The sequence below is a fragment of the Netta rufina genome, assembly GCF_964035555.1.
Source record: "Netta rufina genome assembly, chromosome: 21".
NCBI classification, from domain to species: domain Eukaryota; kingdom Metazoa; phylum Chordata; class Aves; order Anseriformes; family Anatidae; genus Netta; species Netta rufina.
Genome location: NC_140145.1, coordinates 6,496,155 through 6,523,711, shown reverse-complemented (window position 1 = coordinate 6,523,711; position 27,557 = coordinate 6,496,155). Strand labels below are relative to the sequence as shown.

Sequence of the window (27,557 nt, the reverse complement as noted above, 5' to 3'; positions counted from 1 at the left end):
AGAAAAAAACATCCAACAGACCCCCCCTCTGCAACCAAGTCCAAGGATACGGAGTGCAACAAGCAGACTCTTGGCAGAAATTCAGAGGCCTGATAAGCTTGCTGGGACCTGCAGGAGTATCAAGGCCCCTGCAGGAGCATCAAGGAAAATATCAGGGCTGCACGGCGTGGTCCCCAAGAGGGGCTGGGTCTTGCTCTGATGTCCCCCCAAGACATGGTGCTGCTGCCCCCCAGGAGGGGCACAGGAAGGGCTGCACCCTACATGCCACAGGAGATGACCCCATCTATATCAGGTGTGAAACCCTCCTGATGTTGTGTTCCTGGTGCTCCTCCATCAGAGCTCCATCACATCTGCATGTGAGCAGAGCCAAGTGCAGGGTATGGGGGTGGAAGGGCTTCCTCTGGAGCACAGGGAGCTTTTTAGTAGCTTATGGGTCCCAGATGGCAAGTTCAGGGAAGCCACAGTGCTCCCACACCCCCAAGGAAGCTATTAGGATGGAGCCGTCCCACCAGAAAGCCCTGTAAGCCCTCCTTTGTGCTCACCAGAAAACAACGCTCAGCCTCTTCCTACAACTCCATTGTTTTAAATTCAGCTTGAGTCCCTGACAAGCAACGTGCAGGGGAGAAGAAAAACACAACTGTGACAGAGGAGCCTTCAGCTCCCCGCACCGTGCTCTGATCTGTGTCCAGACCAGATAAGAAAAACACTGACAGAAATGCCTTTTTTTGTGAGGAAACACTTTAAGGGGAGTCGAGCGAGCATCACTGACCACAGCTCTTGCTCAGCCTGCACAGCACTTGGCAGAAGCAAGCAATTTCTTCTGCAAGGTGCATGTTTTAGCTGTTTGCGCCCAATTCATCTTTGATGCACAACATGTCTCTGTGACTGCAGCGCCAGGACACAGCACACAGAGCTGTGCCATCCTCCCAGGCTCACAGGAGAGCGACTGCAGCACAGGGGGACAGGGAGATTAAAACATCCCCCGGATCTGATGCCACCTACGTCTGCTGCAATCACTGCTTGGTAGCTGTTGGTCTTCCCCCGTTCCCTCTCCCCCTTATCCAGTGTGTTTGGAGCTATCAGACATCTCACACCACTCTGAGCCTACGCTGCTCTGAATCAGACACCAACAATAGTGCTGATTTAAAAGGAAAGCCTGGGGAGAGAACAAACCCTAATTATCCAAACAGCCAGTGGCCACGATGCAAAGTCACATTAGCTGTGGAAGAGAAGAGAGCCAGCCTGGGATTTCCAAAAGCCTGTATGCTGCTGTTGATGCCAGGGAGCAAACGAGGCCAAGAGTTTTGAAATCCCCCATCTGCATGAGGCTATGCTTACAGTGAAACCTGCTCACAGCAGAGCCCAACCAGCAGCCCACAGAGGCTGCATTTTTTTTGGCAACCTGGCCTTGCAGGCACAGCCAAGGACTCCCTTGTCATTTGGGGTCACAATAAATATTGCACAAGGGCAAGGAAGGGTCTGCTGTCCTTGCAAGGCAGAAAGTGTTCTAACACGGCAAGTTTGTTAACGTAGAAACAAAAAGCCAAAGAAAGCAGAAATAACATGCAAAACTAAGTGCTACAACCCAAAGTACTCACATTAGGTTAATGTCACCAAGACGGCTGAAAAGCCCAATATCATGCAGTCTAACCATGATCTCTGAGCATGTCTCCTCTCTCCAAAAACACACTAGCATCGCAGTAAATAGGAAGCCTTTTGCCTTGGGTGAAGCCCTACACTCCCAGTGGAGCTGTTTTCCAAAGCAGCACGGTTACAGGATGTGACGATGCCGTGGTACCTACCGGCTTGGGGCAGTGGATGTACCTAGCGAGGCTGATGATCAAATCGTGAGTGATCGGATCCACCAGGTTTCGAAAGCTGGCGTATCGGTAGAGGACATCATCCAGAGAGGTCGACTCCATTCCTAAGTCCTGCAGGAGACAGAGTAAAGGAGCAGTGTTAGATGTGCTACTAAAGCCAGTGGCTAGCACAAATCTTTTAGATTAGCCTGCAGTGATGGTCCCCACGAAGAAGTCAAGAAGAAAGTGATCCCTACCACCACCCAACACAAGGAAGGGACACATGAACATGTCACCCTGGGGAAAGCAGCACTCCTTGTGCTTTATCTGCTCTGCAAAAAGGCATTAGGGCTGCAGATCCAACACCTCGATGCCCATCACAAGCCAAAAACCCAGTGAGCTGACACCAGGTGTGCAACAAGGTAAAATCATAGATGACTCCAGCAAACACAGACACTTGGCTGGTGTGAAACTGGAACCAGAGAACAGCCATAGCATAGCCGTGCTCTGCATCTGCTGTGCATAAGGAGGAAGGAATGAGCCTCAAATTGCAGAAGGATAAAGCCAGGGGCTGTGGGGATGGCGAAGTGCTGGAGCAGACTGGCTGGGGAAGGGGTGGAGGCTCTGCCGCTGGAGACTGGATAAGGAAGTGTCAGGAACAGTTTCGATCGAGCTAATCCTGCCCTGGGGATGGGTCAGACCTCCTGAGGACCCCTCCAAGACTATTTTCTCTGATTCTCAATCCTGAGACATCATAATCTGAGGAATTTTGGCAGAGAGCTCGTCATTCTGTGAAATACATTAGCGCACAGGGACGAGGAGAGGAAGGGTTATATGTAGTGTACTCCGTTTACTTCAAATATTTCAGCTCCACTGTAGTTTTATTTCACAGCAGCAGCTGATCAGGGGACAGGATGGCCCTCAGATGAATGTAGGTTGCAATGAGGTCTGACAGCCACCCCACAGCATAACCCCATGCCAGGGCCAGTGCAGCAAGCAGACATGACTCAAGACCCAGCTGACACCACAGCTCCAGCAGAGCTGGGCTTGATTTCTAGCCCGGCGTTCCCGAGCAAGCCTTTTCCCTTTAGCCTTTTATTTTTGACAGCAATGGGCTGTTCCGTGTCACTCCTCACAAGCCTGTTTTCTCTTGTGAAGAGTGAAGCCCAGAGGCAGCCCCTTCTATTTGGCCCAACAGGATTAAGTGAAACGACGGCCTGTAGGTCCTATTCACCTCTCCTTTGGGCAACACGTCCATCTCCCCACAGCAAGGACAACACCATGGCTACCCCAAAGCATTTACTTTCCAGATGATGTCTACGAGGTTCAGCAGGCAGGGACACACCACTGCTGAGAGCGGCCTGCCACCCAGCCGCGTGTTTTGGCGTGACAGAGGCCCTGTGCTGCCAAAACCTCGTGGCAGTGATTAACGGGCAGCCAACGCTGAATTGGTGGAGATGTGACTTGACGAGGAAGAACTGACCATCAACATCACACCAGTGTGAACCTTTCTGTGCGAAATCCCAACCCCTGGCCCTCCAGGCCCTCACTGGCAACGGGAGATGATTTGTAAACTGGTGGGCTGGCCTAGTTCTGAGCTTTTCCTGAGCCAAAATACAGCAGAAATGAGGAATCATTTCAACTCTTCACCAAAAGTCAGGCAAGTGATGAAGTTTTCTGATGCATATCTCCACCAACACTGAGGAAAATGTTTTTTGATCCCTGAGAAGAGCCATGCTGGAGATTTGTCCACAACCCCATTAAATGCCAAGTCCCCCTTTCACATAGCTGGCGGCACCTGGCATTGAGAACACTGTGATGTTTGAACACACACACACACACACACACACACACACACACATCTCTGGGGGTGGAAATGCCTGCAATTTGTAGCCAGCTGGCTTGGGGCAGGTAGAGACCTCCACATGGCCCTGGTGCTGTCTCCCTACGTATCCCATACATAGGAAACCATAAGCCCACAGAGACAGCCCCATTGCCAACTTGCCCTCCCCAAATTTCCTTCCTGCCACCCCCAGAACTAAGCAGCTTGCCAAGACCCTTAAGCTCAGTGCTCAACATCCACCTCTCCACAAGCATCTGGTGAATTCTGGAGGAAAGGAAGCGGGGATCCCACATCAGGGCCAGGGAAGAGGCATCCACCCTCGTGGCTTCCACACTGCAGCATTGGCACACGTGAGAGCCCTGACAGGCTGAGCCGGAGCAGCAGGTCTGGGAGTGACCGCAGCCGAATTTTGTGCAAACCAGAGTAAAGAGATCTGCTGGTGTTTTGGGTGCTTAGTGTCTCGAAAGGAATGCTAACAGGTTGATGTTAAAATCTTTAACCCCGTGCAAGGCTGAACGTCAGCTACAACAAACTACCCGGGGTGGTTCAGCCCAGTGATGGCTGAACTCCCAGGGATTAGTGGCGGTGCCAGCAAAGCAAACCGGGTCCAATCCTACCAAGAATTTGAGGCTGGAAAGGGCTGAGCTGCAAAAACAACAGGGAAGTTTCAGGCAAAGAAGGAATGAGCAATGCCAGAAACATGCCTGGAGGAGAAAGCACGCGGTGCTCTGGTCCTCTTGGGGAAAACCAAGTGGCTGCAAAGAAAATCCACAGGATAGGAACCCCAGGGCCAGGTGCTGTTGTGCCAAGCTGGGAAAGTGAAACATTAAGTTATTTATAAGGTGCTGGTAGCAGGAAGGTGCTATTTGACCCTGTGGGAGTTGCAGTCTGGCTAAGGCACTCAGTAAAAATTGGAAAGTGCCAGACACACATCACAAGGCTGGGGTAATTTTATTCACGATCATCCTGCAAAAATCTGTCCTTCCTGGCTCTCTTCTTATTTACAGTCTCTACAAATAACTTGTTATTTACTGAGCATTTTGCACTTCTGCAGAACTTGTCATGTGAGGACATTAGAGCATCTCACAAGCGCAAATTGCATTTATCACCCACAACCACAAGCACTTGCACTTAGAGATGATGTATTTAAAAGGAAAGGATCCCACCAAGGCATTATCTCCCTTAAAGAGCTAAGCAAAACAGCTCCATGAGATGCTGTAAGTCCCACACGCACGAGGAAGAAGCCCATCTCCAATCTGTGTCATGGATAAGGCAATGCAGAGTCCAGGCCTTGCTCTATAAATGCAACTTTTAAAGTACAAGTGCAGAAGGGTTGGGTACAGCTGCTTCTGTAGGAAGCCCAAAATCAATCTGGCAGTAAGAAAACATCTTTACTTGGTTTAAAAAAAAAAAAAAAAAAAAAAAAAAGAGAGAGAGAGAAAAAAGAAAAAAATGAAAAGAAAAAAAAAAAAAAAAGAAGGGAAAAAAAGATACTCACAGACCTAAATAACCTTGTTACTGCTAGGAGTATCCCTCTGGCACCAAGTGCAAGGCTTTGCCAATGGCTGCAGACACACTGTTTGGTACAGAAGAACCCCAAGCAAGCCAAGGCAGTTGGAAACCCACATGCATGGGGCTGTTCACCCTCCCCAGGAGCACCCAAAAAAGCCCCAGAACAACAAATCCAAGTGGCCCCAAGAATCAAGCAACCAAGCCTCCAATTGCAAACACACCTTGTTTGAAAAATAAAGCATCCCTATCTATTTACAGTCTATCCCACAGCTTCTACCAAATTGACACTTAAAATAATGAATTCATCTGAGGGTCGAGAGCTGGGACTGAGATGTCTGCATGCACAGAGCTCCCCAGGAGCAGCACTGCAATAGCCGTGTGAGCCCAGCAGTGCTGCTCAAGCAGGTTTGGTTTTAATTAGGCTGGAGAAACTATCTCCATCCTTCAAGACTTTTTCCTCTTGTATTTCGGCACTGTGTAGATCCACGAGTGATTGCGCAGAACTGGGTGGGTTCAGGAGCTTGGGCTCCTTTTTAAGAGGAGAAAAAAGGGAAAAAAAGCAATCCTGCAAATAACACAGTGCAGGGAGACCCCCAAAGCCAGCTCCCACTCTTCTAGGGAGAGAACACCCTCTCCCAACAGCAGGGTGGCTGTTACCTGCCCAGTCTGATAGAGCTGAACATGAGGATTAATCTGACATGAGGTCAGAGCTGGATTTGGCCCACGGTCATATAGCATCACTGGCAAACAACATGCAGTACCAAAGGGGCCGAATATGGGGCTAGGCAGGAGTAATTCCACGCACGCAGCTCTCAACACACCGGGATCTTTCAGGATCAAGCCAGGCTTAGCATCTTGCCACCTCCCTTCGAGCATCTCAGAAGTCTGACAGTTTTCAGCTAAAATTCAAATATAGAACCAACAAATCCGAGAACGTCTCTCTCCTGGGAGAGCTCACATTTTTCACAGGAAGCTTCCCCTCCTCCCTCCCCGTAAGCATTCTTCGTGCACAGATGTCTTTCTCAGCTGCTCCCTAAATCTCTCTGCCACACCAGCATCGTCTCTTCCCACCACATGTAATATTTTAAAGCCACTCAAGGCTGAAACTTGTTCGAGGCCAAGCGATGAGCTCATCTGCAATTTAATAACTTCGCACCAGCTCAGGCTGTCAGCAGCAAATCGCAGATCGCGAGCTCTGGAGGAAACGCCCAGCATCTGGCTCCAATCTCTGTGGGATTTTACAGCACATTTCCTTTCCCCGGAGGATTCTTACCTGGACAGCAAGCACAAAATAGGAAAATAGGTGTATGGGTTAAAAACAATGGTATTTATGAGCTGGTAAGACCACGGCTGTCTCAGTGCTGGCTAGAGGGGTGTTTGTCTAGTGTGCACCCAAAGCCCTGTATGGGGCTGTGATGGTTTGGGGAAGGTTTGCATCAGCAGAAGGGAAATGTCCCTGCATCCCTGAGCTGCCCCAAGCCCCTGGCATCCTCAGGGGTGCCAGCAAGAGAGGACCAGAGATCTCAGTGTCTCCAAGATGCACATCCTGCATGATGCTGCTGCACTGATGCCCAGGTCAGACAGGATTTGGGATCAATGAGACAAGCAAGCAGAGAAAGCTGGGATAATGGAAAGGGCTGAAAGCATGGTCCCACTCTGCTCTTCTTGCTGCTCATCCTCCCTGCCCTCAGCCATGCCCTTCCTGCAAGGTATCTGATTTGTTTCTAGGTTTGGGAGGCCAGGAGAAGGCCAAACCCTCGCCAGTCCCTGGGGACGGCTTACCAGCTGGGGGCAAGGATGGAGGGATCACAGCCCCCTGCCACCAACCACCTGCATTCAGCCTCTGCAGGAGGGGTCTCCTGCTGCAATGCAAACATAGTAGATTTCCAAAAAGATAAAAAAGAAGGTTGTGAAGGAAGTAGAGATTTAACTCAGAAGTCCAGCAGGAAGAAGCAATGCCTCTCTCCACGGCAGCCAGCAAAGGAAACTTCCTGGGCACAGCCAGAAAGGCACAAGAGTTATTTCCCAGTTATTTTGGGAAAACAGCAGCCAGGCACGGGTGCAGCCACAGACCTCAGGGTCTGGACTCCTTTGTGCAAGAAACTACAGGAAACAACCCAGCTCCCCAAACCCCTGCCCAAACTCGGGGCTCACCACTGACTTCCCCAGGCAAACCCTACATGAGCAATGCCATTTTCCCAGTGAAAAAGGAATAAAAAAAAAAGGCAAGCAAGGCATCGGGAATCATATCCCTAGCTTATCTTTCCCTATTGCTGGGCATAAGGATTTTTTAGTCCCTCTCTGCTGCCTGTCAGGAACTGCAGCACAACACCAAGAGCCCAGCACTCGGCTCCCCGTGCTGCATTTCCATGAAAGCTGGCACCGCGTGATGCTCCCCAAGCCACCAGGAGCCATAAGCAGCGGAAGTCGGGCACATTTTCTCTTATTAAACTATTTGTCACTGCACGCTGAATCACAGTTAGAGGAAAATTCAGCAAGTCTGTGTGAGAAGCCAGGCGATAGAGCAGGGCGCTCTGTCGCTGCTTTTATGAACAGGGAGGGAAGGCAGTCACTGGTTGCCCAAATGAGGTTACTGTGCAAAACATCGCCCAGAGCTCCTTGGGTCTCGGCTGCTCATAAATATCCCCCGAGCTGCTATTTTGCCCAGCACCTCTTCCAAAACTGGTTCTTATCCACAACCAAGAGCCAGAGCAGCATAACGGATCACCAGGAGGAGAGGCTGGTATTGTAAACAAGCATCAGGCACGGAGGAAGAGAGGGATTAGTCCTGAGTGCAATCCATCACCCACAGCAACTCCTCTGGGAGAGGCGACTTCATGAGGAGGGTATCTGCAGTGAGTGAGGCTGGACTGGAGACAGGCACGGGAGATGGGATGTGCTCCACAGCGCAGGGTGTGCACAGGCCATGGGACTGCTCCACGAGGGAGGATGGATGGAGCTGCTCGGTCCCATAAAACACACTACTCCTTGCCTTTAATCCTTAGGATGTTCGTCTCGATCGTCAGAGTCTGGTTGAGGTTTGTAAGCCAGAGAAAAAGCGTGTGTTTATGGATCCGCCAGCTGCAATCTTCCAGGCCTGGCCACAGCCCCTGGAATCAGCCCCCACCTGTTTTGCATGGGATCGGCCCTCCTGAATTTGCTTAATTGCTAATTAGTTTGGTGCTGCCTTACTTTCTGCTGAAACAAGGCTGGACATTGCTGGAGGGCAGATGATTCTCTGGATGCCCAGCACCCCATGTCTCCCACGAACACCCCTGTAACCAGCCCAGAGACAAGGGTGGCAGTCCCCAGCCCAGGCAAACCAGCAACTGCTGCTGTGAATTTCTGTTTGTAATCCCCAGGATTGGTGCAAAACTGGAGTTTTGCATGGGATATTTTCTGTTCAGGAGAGTAAATACTGGTCAGGAACTGCTGATTGCACGCTCAAGCCTCAAGTGAGGGTACATTTAGAGAAGAGTCAACGTTTAAGGGAAGAAGTAAACGTTTGCCTGGCAGATTGACTCAAATAATAAATGGTGGCAGCCCAAACTCCCTCCAGGAGGCTGGAATTTTGGAAACAGAGAGAGAAGGATTAATGGGCAAAGATACGATGCTGCCATCTCAATAATAAACAACTAGGAATAAGAGATTGGAAGAAGAATGTGCCTCGTTTATTTTAATCTGTGAGGCAAATGTAATTACCCCAATTGGAGTTAGGCCAGGCCACAGCTCGCAGACATTTTCAGAAAGGTGCCTGTGGATATTTAATGGGAACAGATAGCCCCCCACCTTCATTTACAGAGCCGGTGGGATCCCAGTACAGGAAGGATTTAGAAACACTGCCCGGGGAAGGCAACTCCAGGCTCTGAACAATTTAGACAATCTAGGTCCACCGATGCCTTTAACACACACTTTTGTCTTAAGCTCACAAAATAGTATTCACACACCCCTCCTAAAGCAGGAGGAGCTGCCCACAGCCCGGTTTCCCATTCAAGCTACTGCTGGTCCATCACTTTGGGACCACTGCTCCTGCTGGGACCACAGCCCACACAGATCCCACACCAGGAGGCTTCGGGTCCCTTCTCTCATGCCCCATTACCTCTGCTCTGGCTGTTGGAGCTCCCCTTAACAACTCCTGGCTCCTCCTGTTTGCAGCTGACCATCCAGCAGCACCAGCTAAGTTTTTAAGCTTTCTTTAGGTCCCTGCTGTTTTCTTGGCAGCTCAAACATCTCTTGGACTTGGAAGGGGACAGGAGATGCCTTACAGCACTCAAGTCTTATATTTGAGCATGCAGTTCTTATGTTCTTGTGCACCTCTTTGTTTACAGGAGCAACAAAAAGGCAGCACAGGGATTCTTGCAGAAAAGGGGACAGGATTTGCAAGCAGAAGGGAGGGATCGCTAATCTCCCTAATTTCCACAGCCTGTTACAGACCTCCTGGCATGTGGGCACACAGCGAACAAGTGATTCCCAATATGAGGGCAGCACAGCGGCGTTTCACCACACACACTACAAACCATGGGAGTTCCTGAAGCCACACGGAGCCTACCAGAGCTTTGTGCAATCTGCATTTATCTCTCACCTGCTCTTATCGAATTTAATTAACAGCAATGAGCCAAGCACACTCACTGTACACAGCCCCACTTGCGCACCCAGCATGGGCAGCCTCTGCCAAGGGATGTGCCAAGAGGAGAGCCCACGAATCCTGCCTCAGGTGGCCCGACCTTAATAACAAAGCCAGCAGGCAACCAGGCCTGGCTGCTGTCTGTCCGTCCTGCCGCCTCTCTGTCCTCCAATAACTCCAGAAGGCAGCCAGTTTCATCCAGCTATGGGAAAGGGACAAAGCTGATTAAGGTCCCATAAGTTTGGGGGAATCAGCAACAGGGGAAGGAGGAGATCCCAGCTAGGGGAGGACCAGGACGTGGTTGCAGCAGACGGACAGACAGCAGGACAGATGGTCCACAGCTGCCATCGGGGTTGCTGAGCTGGGATCTCAGGCAAGATGCTGGCAGAAGCTGGGTTTCCCCAGAGCCAAGGTTTGCTTGGTGTGACGGCCACACTGCACTGAACCCGCAGCATCGATGTTGTTATCGTACCACTGGGAGCCTCCCGTACCCCCCCAGAAGAAATCAATCCCTTCCTGCACGTACAATAAGAGCCTGCAATCCAATAACAGCTACCTAAAACCCGGCTTCACTTCCAAGCCCTGGACTGATTATTATTGCATTAGCTACGGAGGGACGTATTGTTATCACTCAATAAATGCGAGCTCTACTTCAAAGGGACTGGATTTCAGCAGTGGAAGAGTACACAAATGCTTTGACAATTGCTTTGGGATCCTTCGAAGCAGGTAGATGCCAGAACAAAACCTGAAATCTTATTGATACAGACTTTGTAGTAACAATGAGCGACGACGACTCCTCAGCACAGCTGGCTCTCAGAGGAGGTTATTCGAGGGAAGTAATTGAAGGCATCGCTCAGAGAGAGAAATATTCAATTAACTCCTTAAACTGACTGCCATGGACCAATGTGGGCATTAGCAAAAAGATCATTTAAAGGAACAAACTGCAGCTGACTCCAAGAAAAGCATCTCAAGACACTTTATGTGCCAGCAGGAGCCTGGGCAGGAGGAGAGCAGGGGCAAAGGAGGCAAAGTTCCCTGGAAGGAACATGAGATCGGTGGATTTTAGCCCAGAGCCAGTGATGGGGAGCCAGGGTGGGACCTGGCACTGCAATAAAATCTCCTTCAGCTAATGGCCACCTGTTCCACACCACGTCCAGAGCCTCTTTCTGCTCTTGGTACCTTCTCATCACATACAAGAGGCTTCTAGCAAAGGAGCAAAACACGCAAACCCCACAGCACCCAGCTCGTTTTCTTACTCAAGACAGAGCAACAGGAATGGAATAAAACCAGAGGTTTCCACAGCTTCCACCCGCTTGCCAAGGAGGCCAGCGGAGCACAAGTAATTAATATGGACACCATGAATTTCAGTCCTTTCATTTGCAAATCCAGCATCGCAGCTCACCTCAAGCATGGACAAAGTCCATTAATAAAGCAGATTCTTGTAATGGGATTCAAAGCGATGGCAAATCAATACATAACACGCTCGTACGCTAGACTAATTTATGCTTTGCATAATAATCAGGGCAACTGTACTTCTGGGTATGTATGTGGAGACACGCTCAAGCCCAGCCCAGGCCACCTAAGGAGCTCAGCAGGATGCAGCCAGGTTGAAATTCCCAGAAACAAACCCCGATAAACACAAAGCGGACACAGCACGGGGAGGATAAGGAGGAAGGATTTTACATAGCACACAGGGTTGGCACTCCTAACGTCACCACACACACAAAATATCCATCTTGTGCCTTCTCGTCTTCGCTGGAACAACAGAAAGAGGCTTCCCAGATCGCTGAGTTTTGGTAGGGATCCAGTGCTTTGTTTTCACTCTGCCCACAGCTAAGGGAAAATTAACAGCGTATTAAAAGCTCAGCCCTCAGAATCTCTCATTGCACTGCCAGCCTGTCCATGGCTTTCCCCCGAAGCTGACCTCCCCTTCTGCAGCCCCCAGGCCACGTTCTCCCATTGCTGAGCTAAGGCACCCACCGGCCTGTTCCCAAAAGTCAGGCAAGGAGGGGAGGGAGCTGCTGGCTGCAGCCCCCATCCCACTCCAGCACAGCTCCCCGGTAGTCCCATCTCATGAAGTTTATGGCTCGTTTCCCCCCAGACACTGGCAGCAGATGGATCAGAAGTGGTTTCATTAAGCACCCATCACACACACCTTTGCACAAAGAAACCCGCTGTACCAAACTATGGGGTCATAGCGGCCAGCCCCAGCCTGGGAAAAAGCAGGGTTATCACCCACTTCCCCTTCAAACTCCTCATCAAACCTGTGAAATGCTTTTTTTTTTTTTCAAGATCCGTGCCTGGAAGTGTGTCACGGCAAGCTGGCACCAGAGCTAAGGATGTCTCCAGCCAGGCACGGCCGTGCTTGCTTCCAGCTGGAGGATGCCCAGCCCTGATGCCCGCCCGCGGTGAGGGTTCCCCTGGCACTGCTCTCCTGTGCCCAGCCCTGGCCCGAGGTGCAATTGTAAAACTGAGTCGTGAGATAGCAAAAAGCTACGTGACTGTGATTTGCCTGACGTAGGTCTGCGAGGAAATCAGTGAAAGTGCTCGGAAATGGCAGCAGAAGACCCACCAAAGGGGTCTGGCTTTGGGGATGTCCCCCCAGTCCTGTTCTTTATCAGCAGCAGGAGTCAGGACTCTCCACATTAGACCTCCCTTGCAATCCCTCTTCAAGCATGTCCCACTTGCCTGCAGCTCACCGGCCACCTGTGTGGACCAGAAGAAGCAGAGCAAGCTGAACCCACGGCCCCTGGCTCACCCCGCTGCTGCCCCTGCCTGGTCAGCTCCCCGTCTGCACAAACCTTCAGCTGGGAGACCACGGCTCTGCACTCCTCCTCTGTGATATCTTATCTCGTGCTTGGCAAGCCAAAAAAACACTTAAATACCTGGTTAATTCTCAGCACACACTCTAGTCCTGCTGAAGCCAAAAGGGTTTGGAAAACCTCGATCCTCTGCCCCTGCAGGGCTGAGATCCGTGGGAACACAGTGCAGGAACCCACCCTTGGCCAGAAAGAGACCCCACACGTGGCCAACAATGAGAATTCATTCCCAGGTCTCATTTACACAGCAACCAAGCAGCCTCTGCTCTGCTCCATGCTTTTTGCCCTATTTGCAGGCTCCGGGTCCTTTCCCTGGGGGAAGAGGCGCTGCCTGCACCCCAAACCCGAGCAGCACCCACGCTGGGTGGCTGCTGCCCCCTCGGGAAAGCACCAAGAGGCGTCAGAGTCCCCCTCGATTAAAAATGAGACTATTTCTGCTTTGTTTGACAGTCAGGGCCATTAAGCTGCTCTTGTTGATGTTTCCTTTCCCGGTGGATACGCCAGGAGCACGCATGCCAAACGAACTCGGGATGACCTGGAGAGCAAACCTTTGCCCGAGGAGGTTTTTGCTCAGCACGTGGCAGCGCGCTGCCCGGCGGGTTTCATCGTGCTGCCCCTGCGAGCACAACCACACCTAAAAACCACACCTAAAACCTGCTTCAGGGGGGGCACAGCCTCATCAGAAACATGCAGCTCCCACTGCTAAGCCCTGCCGGAGCTGATGTGGCCTCGGGTTGTGGCTCACAGCACTCCACTAAGCCACACAGGATGAAGGTCTCCATGCCCCACACGCCTCCTCCTCCTCCCGACCTTCATCCTCCCAGCCACTGGGCTCCACACACACGTCCCATGGGGAATGTAGAGCCTCCTGCCTCCACACCCTGGGCTATTTCCCTGCCTCCTTATAACATTACACCTCCGCAGGAAGCGTCCCCGGCCAGAAGCAGAGGCCTGAAATGCCGGCGGTAACAGAGCACCCTGCTAATCCTCATCCCCCTCCCCGGGTGGCTGAGCCTTCCTGGGCAGCTAAACCAGGCCCCACGAAGCGCTGAGGCCAAGGAACACTTCCACAGGTGCTAGAACAAAGCCCTTGGCTCTCAGCTCTCACCGCAGCCCTGGCGTTACCAGCCGGGAACATTTCTTTTCCGACTTCAGAACAGCCAACGCCAGTATTTTGGACTGGCAGCCTTTCCTGGAGTTAGCAGCAGAGGAAGAAGAACCCGAGAAGCTTTCGGGATGCAGGACCAACTTCTTAACAGAGCTTTCCAGATACAACAGCGGGGCTCAATAAGCGCTGAAACCTGATGCAAGACGACGAGCTGAGCAGGAGCAGAGCCAGGATGAGCTCACTGCACAGCCCCACGGCCGGCCGAGCCTTCCCCCCCTGCTCTGGTCCCACCGAGACACCCGTGACCCTGGGCCGAAACTCCTCGATTGGCCACGAAGCAGATGAATAAACGGCCGGTGATCTCAGCACCGAGTCAGCACCAAGACGTGACCGCTGCAGGTCCTGGGCTGGCTTCCAGCAGCCGGAGCAGCCGGCCCGCGGCCCCTCGGGCACCTCCAGCCTCAACCCCAGGGCATGGGGGGGAACCACAGCGTCCCCAAAAAGCTGGGGGCATTGAGCACGGGGTGATGCAATTCGGCTCTTGGGACCCTTTTCCCCCCAAAAGTGTCAGGGAAGCACTCTGGAAGGAAAGATTCCTTTTTGCAAGATGCTAAATGGGGAAAAACCCAACTTGTTTTTCTGGGCAGGAGCACAGGTAGAGCCAAAACCACCACTGTGGAGTGAGGAGGGTTCAAAACTCTACCTCTGAGAGTCAGCAGGCTGATGAGGAGCCCCATCTTGTGCTACCACGTTCCTTCTTTCCCTTTATCTTCCCCTGCTCAAGAAGAGGTGAGCAGCAGCTGCCCCTGCCCTAAGGACCTGCCTGCCCCAGGGGACGGCAGCCACCAGGCTGATACCTGCTGGGAAAAAAGAAAGGTTGGAAAAAAAAGGAAAAGTGGTCAGAAAGGGGCACACAGAGAGGGTCCTTCCCAGGATGAAGCCTCCCCACCGACACCCTACAAAGTGTCCTCTTGAAATACCAACCACAAAACCAGAGCTGCATTGCCAAGCAGCAGGAGAGCCACCTCCCAGCCAAAGGTCAGGCTCCAAGCAGGTCCCAGTGATGGCATCTCCAGCAAGAGCGAGGAAATCCCATCTCACCCCTTTGGCACTCAGGCACATGGCACAGCAGCAGTTTACTTGCTGCAGGAACGCAGGCAGAAAGCAAGGGGATAAAAGTCCACACAGTGCAACCCTTGTCCAGAGGCTGGAGGTGAGGTTTTGGCTGCTACACCCGTGTAACGTGAAAGGTATTTTAACCCTCATGTCTAATTACACTGAAACTGTTGCAGCGTCTTTTAGGGTGCTGTAAATGTAAATAAGAAGGACGGCTCTTCTAGACAAGCCTGATGGGGACAGAGAAATCTTTTACAGAGCCACAAGCCGCATTTTGGCCATTTCCTTGCACATATAGTTTATATTTTACACACATATATACACAAACGTAAGACTGCAGCCTATAGGAGGCTTTTTACACTATTACTACTGCTTGCGCACAAGGTATGGGAGTCAGAAATAACAAAGAGCAACAACAACCCCCCCAAGACATGAAAACAAAGAGAAATTATTCCTTGCTTTCAAGTCAACTGGCAATACGGCCAATTTTAGGATTTCTGGTGCTTTAGCCAGGAGGTTGTTGAGGCTGCTGCAGCCAGTAGGAACCAAAGGTGAAAAGCTGCCTGGCTGCTTCCCATTTAATTAACAGCCCCGAGCTGCAAACGAGCCCCATGCCACCCCCAGAGGGGAGCTTGGTGAGCCTCTGGTCCCTCAGGACATGGCACGTGGTGGCCAGCAGCACGATGCCCTTGTCCGTGTGCAATCCAGGACCACAAAGTGACCTGGAGCTGCATGCACCATGCTTTACTCCTGCCTCTGGGGTTATTTGAGGTTTGAATGTTTTATTTTTATTTTTTTCATTTTTTGCATATTTTTTTCTGGCACCACCTCTGCAGGGAGGGCTCACAAGCAAACTCAACTCCTGCTAGAAAACGCATTTGATTTACATGGTGCGGCAACGTTGAAAGGGAATATTAAAAAAAAATGGCTTGCAGGAGTTTAGCTTATTTATTTCCTTTGTGTTGGTGGAGAATAGCAGCTGCTGGGCAAGAGCTGACAGCACGGCAGAGATCCCTCGCCACGTTTCGGGGAGTTAATCCCATCAGAGAGCTCCTGCGTGTCAGCCTGAGCAGAGGCGGGCACGGCTCGCCGCAGCCAGACCTTGCGTGGGCGCAGCCGGGCTGCCCCAAACTCCCTTTGCAGCTACAGGGTGGGAAGGAAAACAGAGGAAAGAGCAACCTGCCCCGAGCCCACAGCAAGGCAGGGAGAGCCCCAAGACTGCTTCTTTTCTGTGCATCAGCCTAAAAAACATGGGGAGTGGGGCCGTACACCGGGACGCCAGCTCACGTTGCAATCACGCAGTCACCACCTGCACCGTGCTGGGTGCTGTGCCGACACAGCCCCAGATCACTTGTGATGCACCCAGGGTGTTTGCAGAGATCCTAAAACCCCAAGCAACCTTAGGAGCTGCTGCTGCCCTCCATCCTGATGCCCAAGGCAGCCTGGCAGCTCTCATTTCACAGCTACCATGCGGCTTTCATCCATGCCCACCAAGCGTTGGGTCTGGAGTCTTCTCCAAGCCTGTTGCACCACAGCCACACCACAAACACCACCACAAAGACCTGGAAGGAGCCTTTTGGATCGCCCGCCCTGGGGATGCTCTGCTGCAGGTGCTGAAGAGCACTCGGGAATTGGGTTAAAAGCAACGTTTATAAGGCAAGGAGAGGATGAAAAGCACAGCCCTGCACTCTGCAGTCAAGAGGAGAGAAGGCGCCGGCACAGCACAACACCTGCAGGAAGCAGGGCCGTGCTGAATGCTCTTAATTCCTCTCCAAAGCTCTCCTGCACGGCCAGGCTGTACAAATTGCAGCCCTCTGCCCGATTCACCGGGCAGGCAGTCCGTAATTCTCATTACACAGCTTGCTAATGGCACACACAGTAATTTTGTCTGCTCGAGTAGAGGCTGCGAGGCAGCCCCAGGAAGGGAATTGCCGTAGGCGAGGGTTTCCTCTCAAAACACCCCGAGAAAAATGGGAGGCTGATTGGGGAGGTAATGGAGGAGGCCATCAGCTGGAGCAGATTAACCCCACTTTTCACAGGGTGCTTCAAAAGCACCTTATTCCCCCCATTTTCCCCCTCAAAGACCCACTCAAAGACCCCTGCAATTTGCACCACTCAGAACTGGGAGCCGTATCCCCATCTTACAGGAACATATGATTGAGTGAAACGGGCATGTTTGGAGGGGTTAAGGGAAGAAATTCCGTTTTTCCTGGTGTTTTATCCCATGCTTGTGTGTTTTTATTTACACCACGCAATTTTTAACCATCAGGCAGAGTGGAGTCTCAGGGACTGGGTCGCAGGCACCGGGTACTTGGCTCAGGGGTAAGAAGCCTGGAAGGAAAACCCTTTCTTGATGGGTTTCTAACTTCCCTCCCTTGGGCACCAGGCGATTTGGATGCTTCTCAGGGGCTGCTGGGGGTGAGGAGGGGCATCTGTGGCAGGGTGGGACTCCTCAGGTTGCTCACTTTCTTCTAAAAACCCCAATGGTAAACACATTTGGCTCCACAAAGAGGTCAGCAAACACTCAACCTCGCTAAGGGAGAAAAAAAAAAAGGATTGGGTTGCACCAGAATTCAACCCAATGACATTAAAATCCACTTAATACAGCCAGTTAAAATGGCTTTATGCATTACACGCGTTTACTTTAAAGCATACATTTCAAACAAGCCACTCAACTTAATGACAACCTATGGCCACGCTTTCACGTTAACCAGCGTGTGTCAGCCCAAGCAGCAGGGCGTGCTTGCTGCTGAAATTTTAAGGGAAGTCACTGATGAAACAGCAGCCAGAAAAACCAAAGCACTTTGGACTTTTGGGGAGCATGACAAGGGCAAAGAAAACATCTTTGTTTCGTTGCCCGTTTCAGAGAAATTAATGTTTTTAACTTCCAATCTGCAAGGAAAGCTGCAACCCAAGAGCCAAGATCGCTAATTAAGGTGGCCAGAAGAGTAATTCATTGTGTAAAATTAATACTCTGGTTAATGGATCAGCTGGTTTTAAACATAAAATGTGTTTTGAGAAGTTTGAGTGCCCTAAATATCCAGCATACTTTGAGGTTTTTGTCTGATCAAATCCCATTCAAATACTAATTTCCTGCATTTTGAACTCTAGCTTTCATCTTTGTGTAACTTGAGTTACAAATCTAAATAATAATAATAAAAAAATAAATAAAACTGAAAGCAATCAATCCTGTAAACCCGAAATTCCCCGCTTGCCACCAGAGTAAAGCCACACACAAGGAACCCCGCAGCCGCACAGCTCCTGCTCGGGGCAGGAAGTATCACATTGCACCCAGCTGAATCCGCCTTTTACAACCCAACAGGAAAACATCCTCTTGCTTAAAGGATAACCAAAAAAAAAATCCTACCCATAAAACCAGGCTGCTTAAATCCAGATCCCCTCCTTGCTGATTTTGGCTGCGGTCACTGCCACGGGTAAGTCGTTTGTGCTCGCATCCCAAACTGCTTCTCCATGTCTGCAAGCTGCCATCACCCAGGAAGCCCACAGCAACCACAGGCAGGGAGATTTCCCCCAAATCCCCCCTTTTTCTGCTCACAGAGCAGGGAAAGCTGTGTTTTGGGGTCAGCAGGTACCAGTTCTGTGCCCTGGGCTGGGAGAGGCACAGAGGCAGGTTGATGCCACCCTGTTGGGAGATAGGATCCCCACCCACATCCTGCTCCCAGACATCCAGCATCCCTTCTGGTCCTAACCATGGCACTTTCCCATTGCCCCCACTGCTCACCGTCACTCTGGCACAGCAGCTGAGGCAGGTATTTACGAGCACGCTGATGTCCCTGCAGGCGTTTTTGGCCAAAAGCTGCACCAGACAAGCGAGAGGGCTGGTGTGTGCTCAGAGGGGACTCCCCAAGACGTCTGTTTGGGGGCTGTAGATGCCAAAAGTCTGCTTCTTCCCCACATCCCTGCAGCCTTGTTCGGCTGGTGCTGTGATACATCAGCATCGCATCATAATTCCTCCCCTGGAAACATGCCTGGATAACAGTGGGAAGCAGGAACCCTACAAGCACCCACTTTCTTCCCTAGCTGTAGCTAGACCAGGGGACTTTTCCTTCCTGGGTTAACATTTTCATGGCAATTTGGTTTCCATCCAGCAGTACCAGCAGGGAAGCTGGTGCTCAAAAGGAGTGAGCAGAATCCTCTGCATGCCCCAAACCCAGCAGGAGGCACGTTAGTGGAAGGTGGACAACTCTCTGCTACTTCTCTGCACGCTGATCTCAATAAGCAAGTACTGAGACTCAGAGAAATACAAGGAAATATGGAAATAAATGGTGGAACATCACAATGAAACAAACTTTGTTAGCTCTACGTGCCACCGTGGGTCAATGAGGAGCTGATGACATGTGGGTCACTGTCCTGAAATCCAATAGGGGCTCACACATGCAGCCCTATACCCTTGGGCTCTCCCTTTTTAAATCAGAAAGCTTTTGCTTTCCCAGCTAGCTCTCACTTTCTGTGGCTAAAGGTAAAGCAAGGAGCAAAGAAACCCAACATCTGCCTCCCATCCTCCGGAGAAGTGCACGTGTCCAGCCCCTGCACTCGAGGGTCCTGCAGGGCGCAGCCTGGCTGCTGGGGGCTTCTTTAGTTAATTAACATTCATTTCAACCCAATTCCTGCGAGAGGTTTAGGGACAGGGCCTTAGCAAAACCTCTTGTGCAACACGTGAATGTAATCCCTCGCCGCGTGAGCACAGACACAAACATTGCAAAACCTCCCGAGGAGGGCAGGCAGTGGGAAGTGGCAGGTCCAGAGCGGAGCGGTGCCAGGAACCCAGCTGCTATTTCCTAGAAACCAGCCTCAGAAGGAAAGGGGACATGAAAGAGAAAAAAAAAGCAGCAGCAGGCAGCCCGATCAGAGCCTGGGCGAAGAAGAGCTCGTGGAAAACCTACAAAAAGGATGCACGAGCTGCTTGAACCAGAGCAGCACTCAGGAACATCCCGTAAAGAAACGCCTGCACCAAGATCAGCCCTGAGCCCTGATGTGTAATGGAAAGAGAGCCAGACCTCATGGAAAATATAACATTACGAGGCCATAGGGCATTAAATACCCACTGAGACACACAAAGGCATGGGGCACCTCCCTCCAGCCCTGATGCTTGTCCGAGGCTTGCCTCAAAAGCTCACAGCAAGGCGGGACCAGAATCTGGGAGATGCAGGACCTGAAACACGAACAGTCCTGCACAGATCTGAGGAACCCGGAAAGCATCAAGGTTGCCAAGAAGCGAGGTCACAGCCCCTAGGTAATTTGAGCTAACTCTTCAGTTTGGATGGAAAGGACAACTTGCTTTTGCTTTCCGAGGAAAGATTGAGTTTGCCATCCTGAGGTCTTTTCTCCAAAAATGAGGGGAGAAAGAGGTCGAGCTGTACAAAAGAGAGAAAGGGAATTAAATCGTATTGGGCTTTTGGCTAGGGCCTGCAGAAGAAATTAAAGGCTAAAAAATCCCTTATCTCTTTGTACCAGAATGAAACCGGTATTAATGCACAAGCACCTCCCTTACCTAAGAAGAGGCCAAGGCCACCGACCCCCCGACACAGGGGATGATGCCACCGACACCAAGCTGCCAGGAGGCGAGGATAGGACGGATTTCAGGTGCCCTGCAGACTGGAGCCCTGAGCTGCTGGTGTTCCCATCAGACAGGAAAGCAGAAGCAGCCCAGGTGAAAATCAAAAAAATAAAAAAAATAAAAAAAATAAAAAGATGCAATCCAGGCGAGGTGGTGGCCAGGGGCTGCCAGCCTGCAGCACCTCCCAGCCGTGGGGCTCCTGGCTCTGCCGAGGGCACGAGCAGCCCACACAGCCCAGCCTGGTGGGGCTGGGGAGATGTTGGGGTCGGGGGAATACTGAACCAGGGTCTGTGGTGGCTGGTCATGCAGGAAACTTGGCCGGGATGTGCCCTTTGGTGCCAGCAGGTATAGGAACACGGGGCTCAGCCCTGTTCAGGCTCTCCTAGTGCTGCAAACGGAGCCTGCCTGGGCGTGTTGCAGGGATTGTATTAATGCAGTGCCGATTTCTGTGCTTCCTGATCCCAGGAGAGACAGGGAAGTTCGGAGAGGAAACCACGCCAGCGGCACGGCGAGCATCGCTGCTGCAGGCACAGGGGGAGAGGGAGCTGGGGGCTGCCCCCACGCTGCGGGGTGGGAGCTGCCTCTGCCCTCCCCCTGCATCTCAGCATCCCCGGGGACTCAGGACGAGCAGCAGGAGCCCCCTTCCCCGGGTTTAATTAAAGCCGGGCTGCTCAGATGCGGAGCAGACAGCGGGGCGCATCCACCCACGGATCCCACGGGGGAAGGGAAAAAGAACAGAAGGAACCAGGATGGGAAACAAGGGAGCAGAGAGAGGACAGTGCAAGAGAGCAGCTCTCAGCAGAGCACGGCAAGGAGGCCAGAGCCGCCCGTTTGGGGTGGAAAACACCAAACCCCGGTGCCAGCAGGCACATTCATTTGCTGTCAACACTACCTAGCAGCCTAAGGGTTAAAAATATTTGCACGAAGCACCGGCGGTGGTTTCGTCAGCAACTCGGGCTGGAGGAAACCGACTGCTGAGCCCCAAGCGGCAGCGCTGAGCTCGGGGCCCTGCGAAGCCGCGTTGCCCAATTTCCACCTCGCCGCGCCGCAGCCGTCGGCGGGGGTGTCCCCAGCCTGGCACTGAAAATTGCTTTGTGTCTGCCCGCTGTTCAGGGACACCACGCTCCTGGAGCGGTGTTACCAAGGTCTGACAGCATCCCAGGGGCTGTGGGACAGTCCCCATGGCTGGCACAAAGGGACAAGGGCAGGCACGGTGCGGTCTGGCTGTGTTGAGCTCAGCCAAACCCACAGAGCTTCCCAGGGTCTGCTCGAGGCATCGATACACACACCGAATACACGGCCAGGCAGGGATATTTCAGCAGGTTTGGCATCTGTGGGGTGAAGCACGGTCTTCAAGGCTGGTGCAAAACCGTGTCTGGCATCCTTGGGGGACCTGGGTTGAATCTTAGACGACAAGACACCAAAACCCATCCCCTTCTCCCTGCCAGAGACACGATGATCCCCAGCAGCTCAGCTGACAACTGATCCGCCTTGACATGGAAAAGCCATACAACAGCATCTGTCTCCCCTAAGGGTCATTTGGGGGAAATGAGCAACCCTCGGAGCGCTCCTGACCCACCATGACCGATCCCGATGCGTTTCTCTGCCAACCTCCCCGTACAAGCCAAGAGCAGAGCCCAGAAACGCTGGCAAAAAACAGACGGGGAGGGACTCATTAAGCAGAAAAATGCTACTTAGAACCAGCAACAATAAACACGCTGCTTACAACGAGCTTCCCAAGCCACCCAGACCCTCCCATGGCAGCCTTGGGGTTTCTCACAGCCCCCTCACCCCACATCGCTGCCATCTCCTGGGAGCTTTGGGGACCTGGGCACAGCTCACGGGTTTTATGTTCATGGCAAGGGGCGGCCGCATGCGCCCTTCGGGCTCTGCAAGGCTCAGCAGGCATCAGACCACGTCGAGCCCCATCCAAGCTGAAGTTACCGCGGTGCCTTCACCCCTTTTGGGAGCTCTGAGCCCCGTCCCCAGCCCCGTCACATCCCCAAAGCGCCCAGGCATCAGCCGAAAAGCCACCTTCCAAAGTCACGAAGCTTTGCCGCGACTCAGACCTTGCAATTTGGCTCCCAGCCACCTTCGGCATCCCGAGGGTTTTACCAGAACGTTTTGCCCTGTTTTCCCCTTTTATTTAACTCCTGGGACCGCTGGCCACGCCGTGCCCCGGGCAGGCGACGGCCGAGCCCGCGGCGAGCAGCAGCAGCAGCCCCTGCCCTGGCGGGGAGGGCACGGCGAGCCCCGGCCGATGGCAAATTCCTCGAGCGAGACGTAATGTGCTGGGAAGCGCCTCGCCATCCCGCTTGGGAAAACGATCCGTTTGGCAGCGGAGAGGAGGAAAACATGCTTTGTTTTACAAATTCTCTCCCCAGCAGGAGAGACACTCCCAGAATTTAATACACTGACACTGCTTGGCTGCTTTACCAGCTGAAACTCAAGAGGGCTTCAAGACAAAAAAAAAAAAAAAAAAAAAAAAAAAAAAGGAAAAGAAAAAGGAAGAAAAAGAAAAAATGGGATGGTCTATATAATATTAAAGCCTGCAACGGGTGGCAATGGGCACAGCAACCCACTGGCATGGAGAAGATGCAATTCTCCCACCCTAGAGAGCCTTAGGGTTGGGGTACAGGGTCCGAGAGCAGGGTCCCAGGTGTCTCCAAGAGCCAACAGCATTAATTCAGCTCACACCATCCTGTAGGACGAGGCCCTATTATTTCGGTGAGAGGCAAGCGGCACCATCCATGGGACTGGGATACTTCTCTACTATCGTGACCCCAAACACCGGCCTCACCAAGATGGGAAGCGTTTGAGCCTATTTCCTATTTCCTTAGATGTGTTTAACTGCCAAACGCATCCTATGTGCGGCACAGGCAAGGGTGGCTTATAGGGAATCAGCCCTCTTCAACAGAGGGCAGCACTTTTTGGGGAGGGCGGTTTGGGAAGGCTCTCAGCTCCCTGCTGAGGAGCAGCCTTGAAGCGAACGAGTCCAGCCGGCTGCTATTTGCATTTTTAACCTTTTTAAACAAAAAGCAGCCTGCTTCCTATCTTTGCGCTTTTATAGTTGTTTGCAACCTCCGAAGCATTTCTGGAAATGCTCCTTAATCCTTGCAGGAGCCCGTAAAGGAAACAGCGGCGCTCCCGCTTCGGGGCTGTGGAGAGAAGGGGGAAATTGGCCAAATTTGGTGAAATGCAACAGGCCAGCAAACTGCAGAAAGCAGCGGGTGCCAGAGGCTGGTGGAGCACACGCAAGGACCTGTCTGTGCTCCGGTGCCATGACCATTTGCTGCCCTGCCCCTTTGCTGATCATCAAACCCAATTTTTGGGGTGCGGGGGCCGGCAGGCAGGAGGGGTCCCCTCGAGCCTCCTCTCGCAGCCAGTGGATGGGGATTGGGCAGGGAGTTAGGTCAAGGAAAGCCAAAAATCTGCTCAGCCTCGTGCCTGCCAACACGCTCATCCCACTTAAACCAGGGATGGAGCACCTCCAAAACGCAGGGATGCTGTCACCTGCCCCCTCGTTAGCGTGCTGGGCCCGCTCCAAAGCTTGATGAAGTCAGTGGAAAGACTCCCGGTGACCTAAATGGCTGGGATTTTCAAAGAAAACACTCAAAACGCAACCGAGAGCTGGTTTTGCTGGAAAACCCCCGTCTTGCAGCCTTATCACCATCATCATCGTGCGTTAAGTTTGCAATTACACAGCCCAAGCAGCAAAGCCCCCCGCGATGGATACAGCACCACTGCTAACGAGAAGAGGTCTCTGCCCCCCTTTTTTTCCCCCAAAACCCCACGTTCAGGAGCTCCCAAAGCCTCCACCACCGCCCAGCCCCAGCTCCCTCCCCTGGGAGCGATGCCAGCATCCCCGCAGCCAGCAGCACGCCGACAGCCGACCCGTCACAACCCACGGCCGTCAGGATCTGCTCGGTGGGGCATCCCACATGCACCACCCGGAGGCAAAGGAATAATACCGCCTCATTAAAAATGTGCTTCAAGTCTATTATAGTATCTAGGACAAAGTGTTCCCTATTTTGACACTTTAAGATATGTTTTATCAGAGCGAGCTCTTCAGCAACGCTCGCTCACGACGACTTATCTGACGGTAACAGGTCCCTCGCTTCCCCCAGGAATTTTAAATCAATTTCTAGCCAAAGTGGAGACCTTTTTTATCCCTTGGCAGATGATGGGATGCCCCCACGATGGGATTTGTCATTATGGCAGTGCCCATGACACATGCCCACACCTTCCCCAGCCATCCCCCAGACACAGGAGGGACGAGGACGGTCCGGAGCATCACCAAGAAAAACCAGGACCTGAAGCCAGGGAGAACTTGGGAACAACTCCCCGTATTCCACAGGCACCTGGCTTATTTTGTCTGCGTGTGCAGGGCTGATAGAAACACCCTCTAAAATTAGCACCCGTCCCTCTGCCAGCTCCAATGGGCTCCTGTCTCAGGGCAAAGCTCAGCAGGGCTGCGGTGGCACAGCTTTGGGGCACGGAGCTGCTGCCTGGCTCACGGCCACCTCGGAGCCTGCCCCAGGGCGAGGGCACGTCCAGCCCAGAGGGCACCTTATCTCAAGGCTCAGGGCCCATTTCTAACACAACAGCATATGAAACCGTTCAGATTTCTCAGCTGGGCTGCTCCAAAGACAGCAACAAGTCGCGTATGCCGCGGGCAGAGGGATGCCGGCTGCTGGGGTAATGGGAACGTGTCCGGGGTGGGGCAGGTAACAGGGTCAGGGCCACGTGAAAACATTAACAAGACCAGAAAATGAGGGGGAAATGCAAAAAGCAAAGCCCAAATGCAAAGACAACAAGGAGAAACCTGCAGGGCCCTGGAGCAGCTGGGTTTTTACGTGGACAGGCTGACACAGAGCAGAGCTACGGGGCCAGGAGCTGCTCCCAGTGCCCCACAAGCTTTCCCCCAGCTGGTTGAACTGGTTGTGCCGAACACCAGGACGCCGTGCAGGCTCCTGGCGTGAAAACCCGAGCTTGGTGAAGCCCTGCTTTCTGTTTGCATGGAAAACTTGCGGCTCCTCAAAGCCCGGCATACCCCAGAGCCTTGAAGACGCCCAGCGCTCCGGTCTCGTTATCACCTTCTATCAGCAGAAAAAGGTTAAACACGAATTTCCTGGGTGCACAGCAGCGCTCCGCGGCTGCCCGGCTGTTTGCTCAAACCACCTTCCCGTAGCGTTGCCTCTCAGCTAATGCCCGGCTCAAACAAATTTTCAAGGGGAAAGGTCTCGAGCTCGGCACAATGAATTCCCCCCCTCTCCGACCGCATTTCCACAAGGCGAGCAGAACTCCACCGAGAGCCGTGCGTCAAAAAGAGCGAGCTACAAAGCAAAGCTGCCAGCTGCTGGTGCTGCTCAGCCTGGAAGGAAAGAGCCGATTCTCAAAAGCCGCCGGCTCGATTTGCCTCGGAGCTTTGCAGATCCGCCTCAACCACCCAACTTTTCAAAGTTGAGTGGGAACCTCCTCGAGTGGGCTGCGCGCGCCGCAGAACCCCGAGCTATCGGCACGAGCCACCAAGGGAAGAAGAAAATGCAACCGGCAGGGTTTCCTCACTGCAGACCACGCAAAGCACCTCCCCGGGGTTATTTCCCCGTGCCCAGCACCACGGCCACCCTGCAGCTCCTCAGCCACGTCCCCAAATGCACACCACAAAAGTCAGACCCGTGAAGAAGGAGCGCGCCCCTCTTTGCTCTCAGGGCAGAGCACCAGATTTTGGGAACGGGACGCGTTTCGGTCCCGGGTTGGCTTTTCCCCACCGCAACCAAGCAGCCCCCCGGGGAGAAAGCTGCTCGTCCTCACCTGCCGCAGGTGTCTCAGCAGCTCGGTGGCCTCCTCCTGCTTCCCCTGCTTCACCAGCACCAGCATGTCCTGGATCATGCAGATCCGCCGGTGGTAGGGGGGCAGGCTGCCGGCGCCCTTGCCAAACTTCTCGCCGGACTTCACCACGAGGGAGGCGAGGAAGTCCCCCCGGTCCCTGGGGGATGTTTTCTTGCGCTGGTGGGTCGGGGGGCTCTCCCCGGCGCTGCCCGGCTGGCAGCCCTTGGTCTGCTTGGTGCCCATGGCGAGCGTCCCTGGCCCCCACGGCCCTTCGGCTGCATGCGAGGGTGGGGGGACAGCAGGGGGTGGGGGGCACGCAGGGGGGTGCACGAGGGGATTGGGGGTGCACGGGGGGAGGCACAAAGGGGTGTAGAAGGGGATTTGGGGTGCACGGGGGGAGGAACAAGGGGATTAGGAGTGCACGGGGAGGCACAAGGGGATGCACAGGGGGATTAGGGGTGCACAAGGGGGGGCACAAAGGGGTGCACAAGAGGATTTGGGGTGCACGGGGGAGGCACAAGGGGATTAGGGGTGCACGGGGGGATGCAGATGAGGGTGGGGGGATGCACAAGGGGTTTTAGGGGTGCACAGAGGGATGCGGAAAGGGGTAGGGGGGACACACGAGGGGTTTAGGGGGACGCACAAGGGGGATGCGCGAGGAGTTTGGAAGGCGCACGAGGGGACGGGAGAATGCCCAAAGGGCTCGGGGGGGCGCACCAAGGGTTCGGGGGTGCCGGCCGGGGCTCGGAGCCCCCCGCAGCTCAGCAGGGCGACCGGTGGCCGGCGGCGGGGCGGCTCCGCTCCGGCAAAAGGAGGCGAGGACGGGCGAGCCCGGCTCGGAGGAGCCGTGGCACGGCCCCGCCGCCCCGCTCCATGGCTGCGGGGGGGGCTCGGCGGGGCTCCTGCCCCCAGCACCGGGCCGATGAGAGCGGTGGGGGCTCCTCGCAGCTCGTCCCCCAGCCTCTTCTTCCTCCTCCTCCTCCTCCTCCTGGAGCCGAGGGGGCTCTCCAAGGGCTGGGATCGTGGAGGAAAGGAGAGCCGGGGATGGCCACGACTTCTTGGGGAGGGGGGGCAACTGTTGCGCGGAGCTGCTGGGGGGGGGCCCCGCCTGGAGGAGGCTCGGCACGGCTCGGCTCGGAGGTGGGGGGCATGCAGTGGGGAGAGCCGGGGGAGGGCCGGGGGCGGGCACCGTGCACCGAGGCAGGGCTTGCGGAGGAAGCTGGAGCCGGACGGGGCTCTTCCTTCCTCCTCCTCCTCCTCCTTCTTCTTCTGCTCCTCCGCCTCCTCTCGCCCTGCAGCGACGGGGTTTGCACTGGGGGGATTGGG

The 27,557-nt window shown here is 53.5% G+C and overlaps 1 protein-coding gene across 1 annotated transcript in view; it reads right to left on the bottom strand.

The window, feature by feature from the left end:
• Positions 1–26,474, bottom strand: part of LRRC75A (leucine rich repeat containing 75A) — a gene marked incomplete at both ends in the record, with an annotated part of 63,932 nt that extends 37,458 nt beyond the window's left edge. The window contains 2 exons of the mRNA XM_084299475.1: positions 1,803–1,931; positions 26,214–26,474. Of these exons, the coding sequence (XP_084155601.1) occupies positions 1,803–1,931; positions 26,214–26,474 (390 nt within the window). The remainder of the gene's footprint in view (positions 1–1,802; positions 1,932–26,213) is intronic.
• Between the last annotated feature and the right edge of the window lie 1,083 nt (positions 26,475–27,557).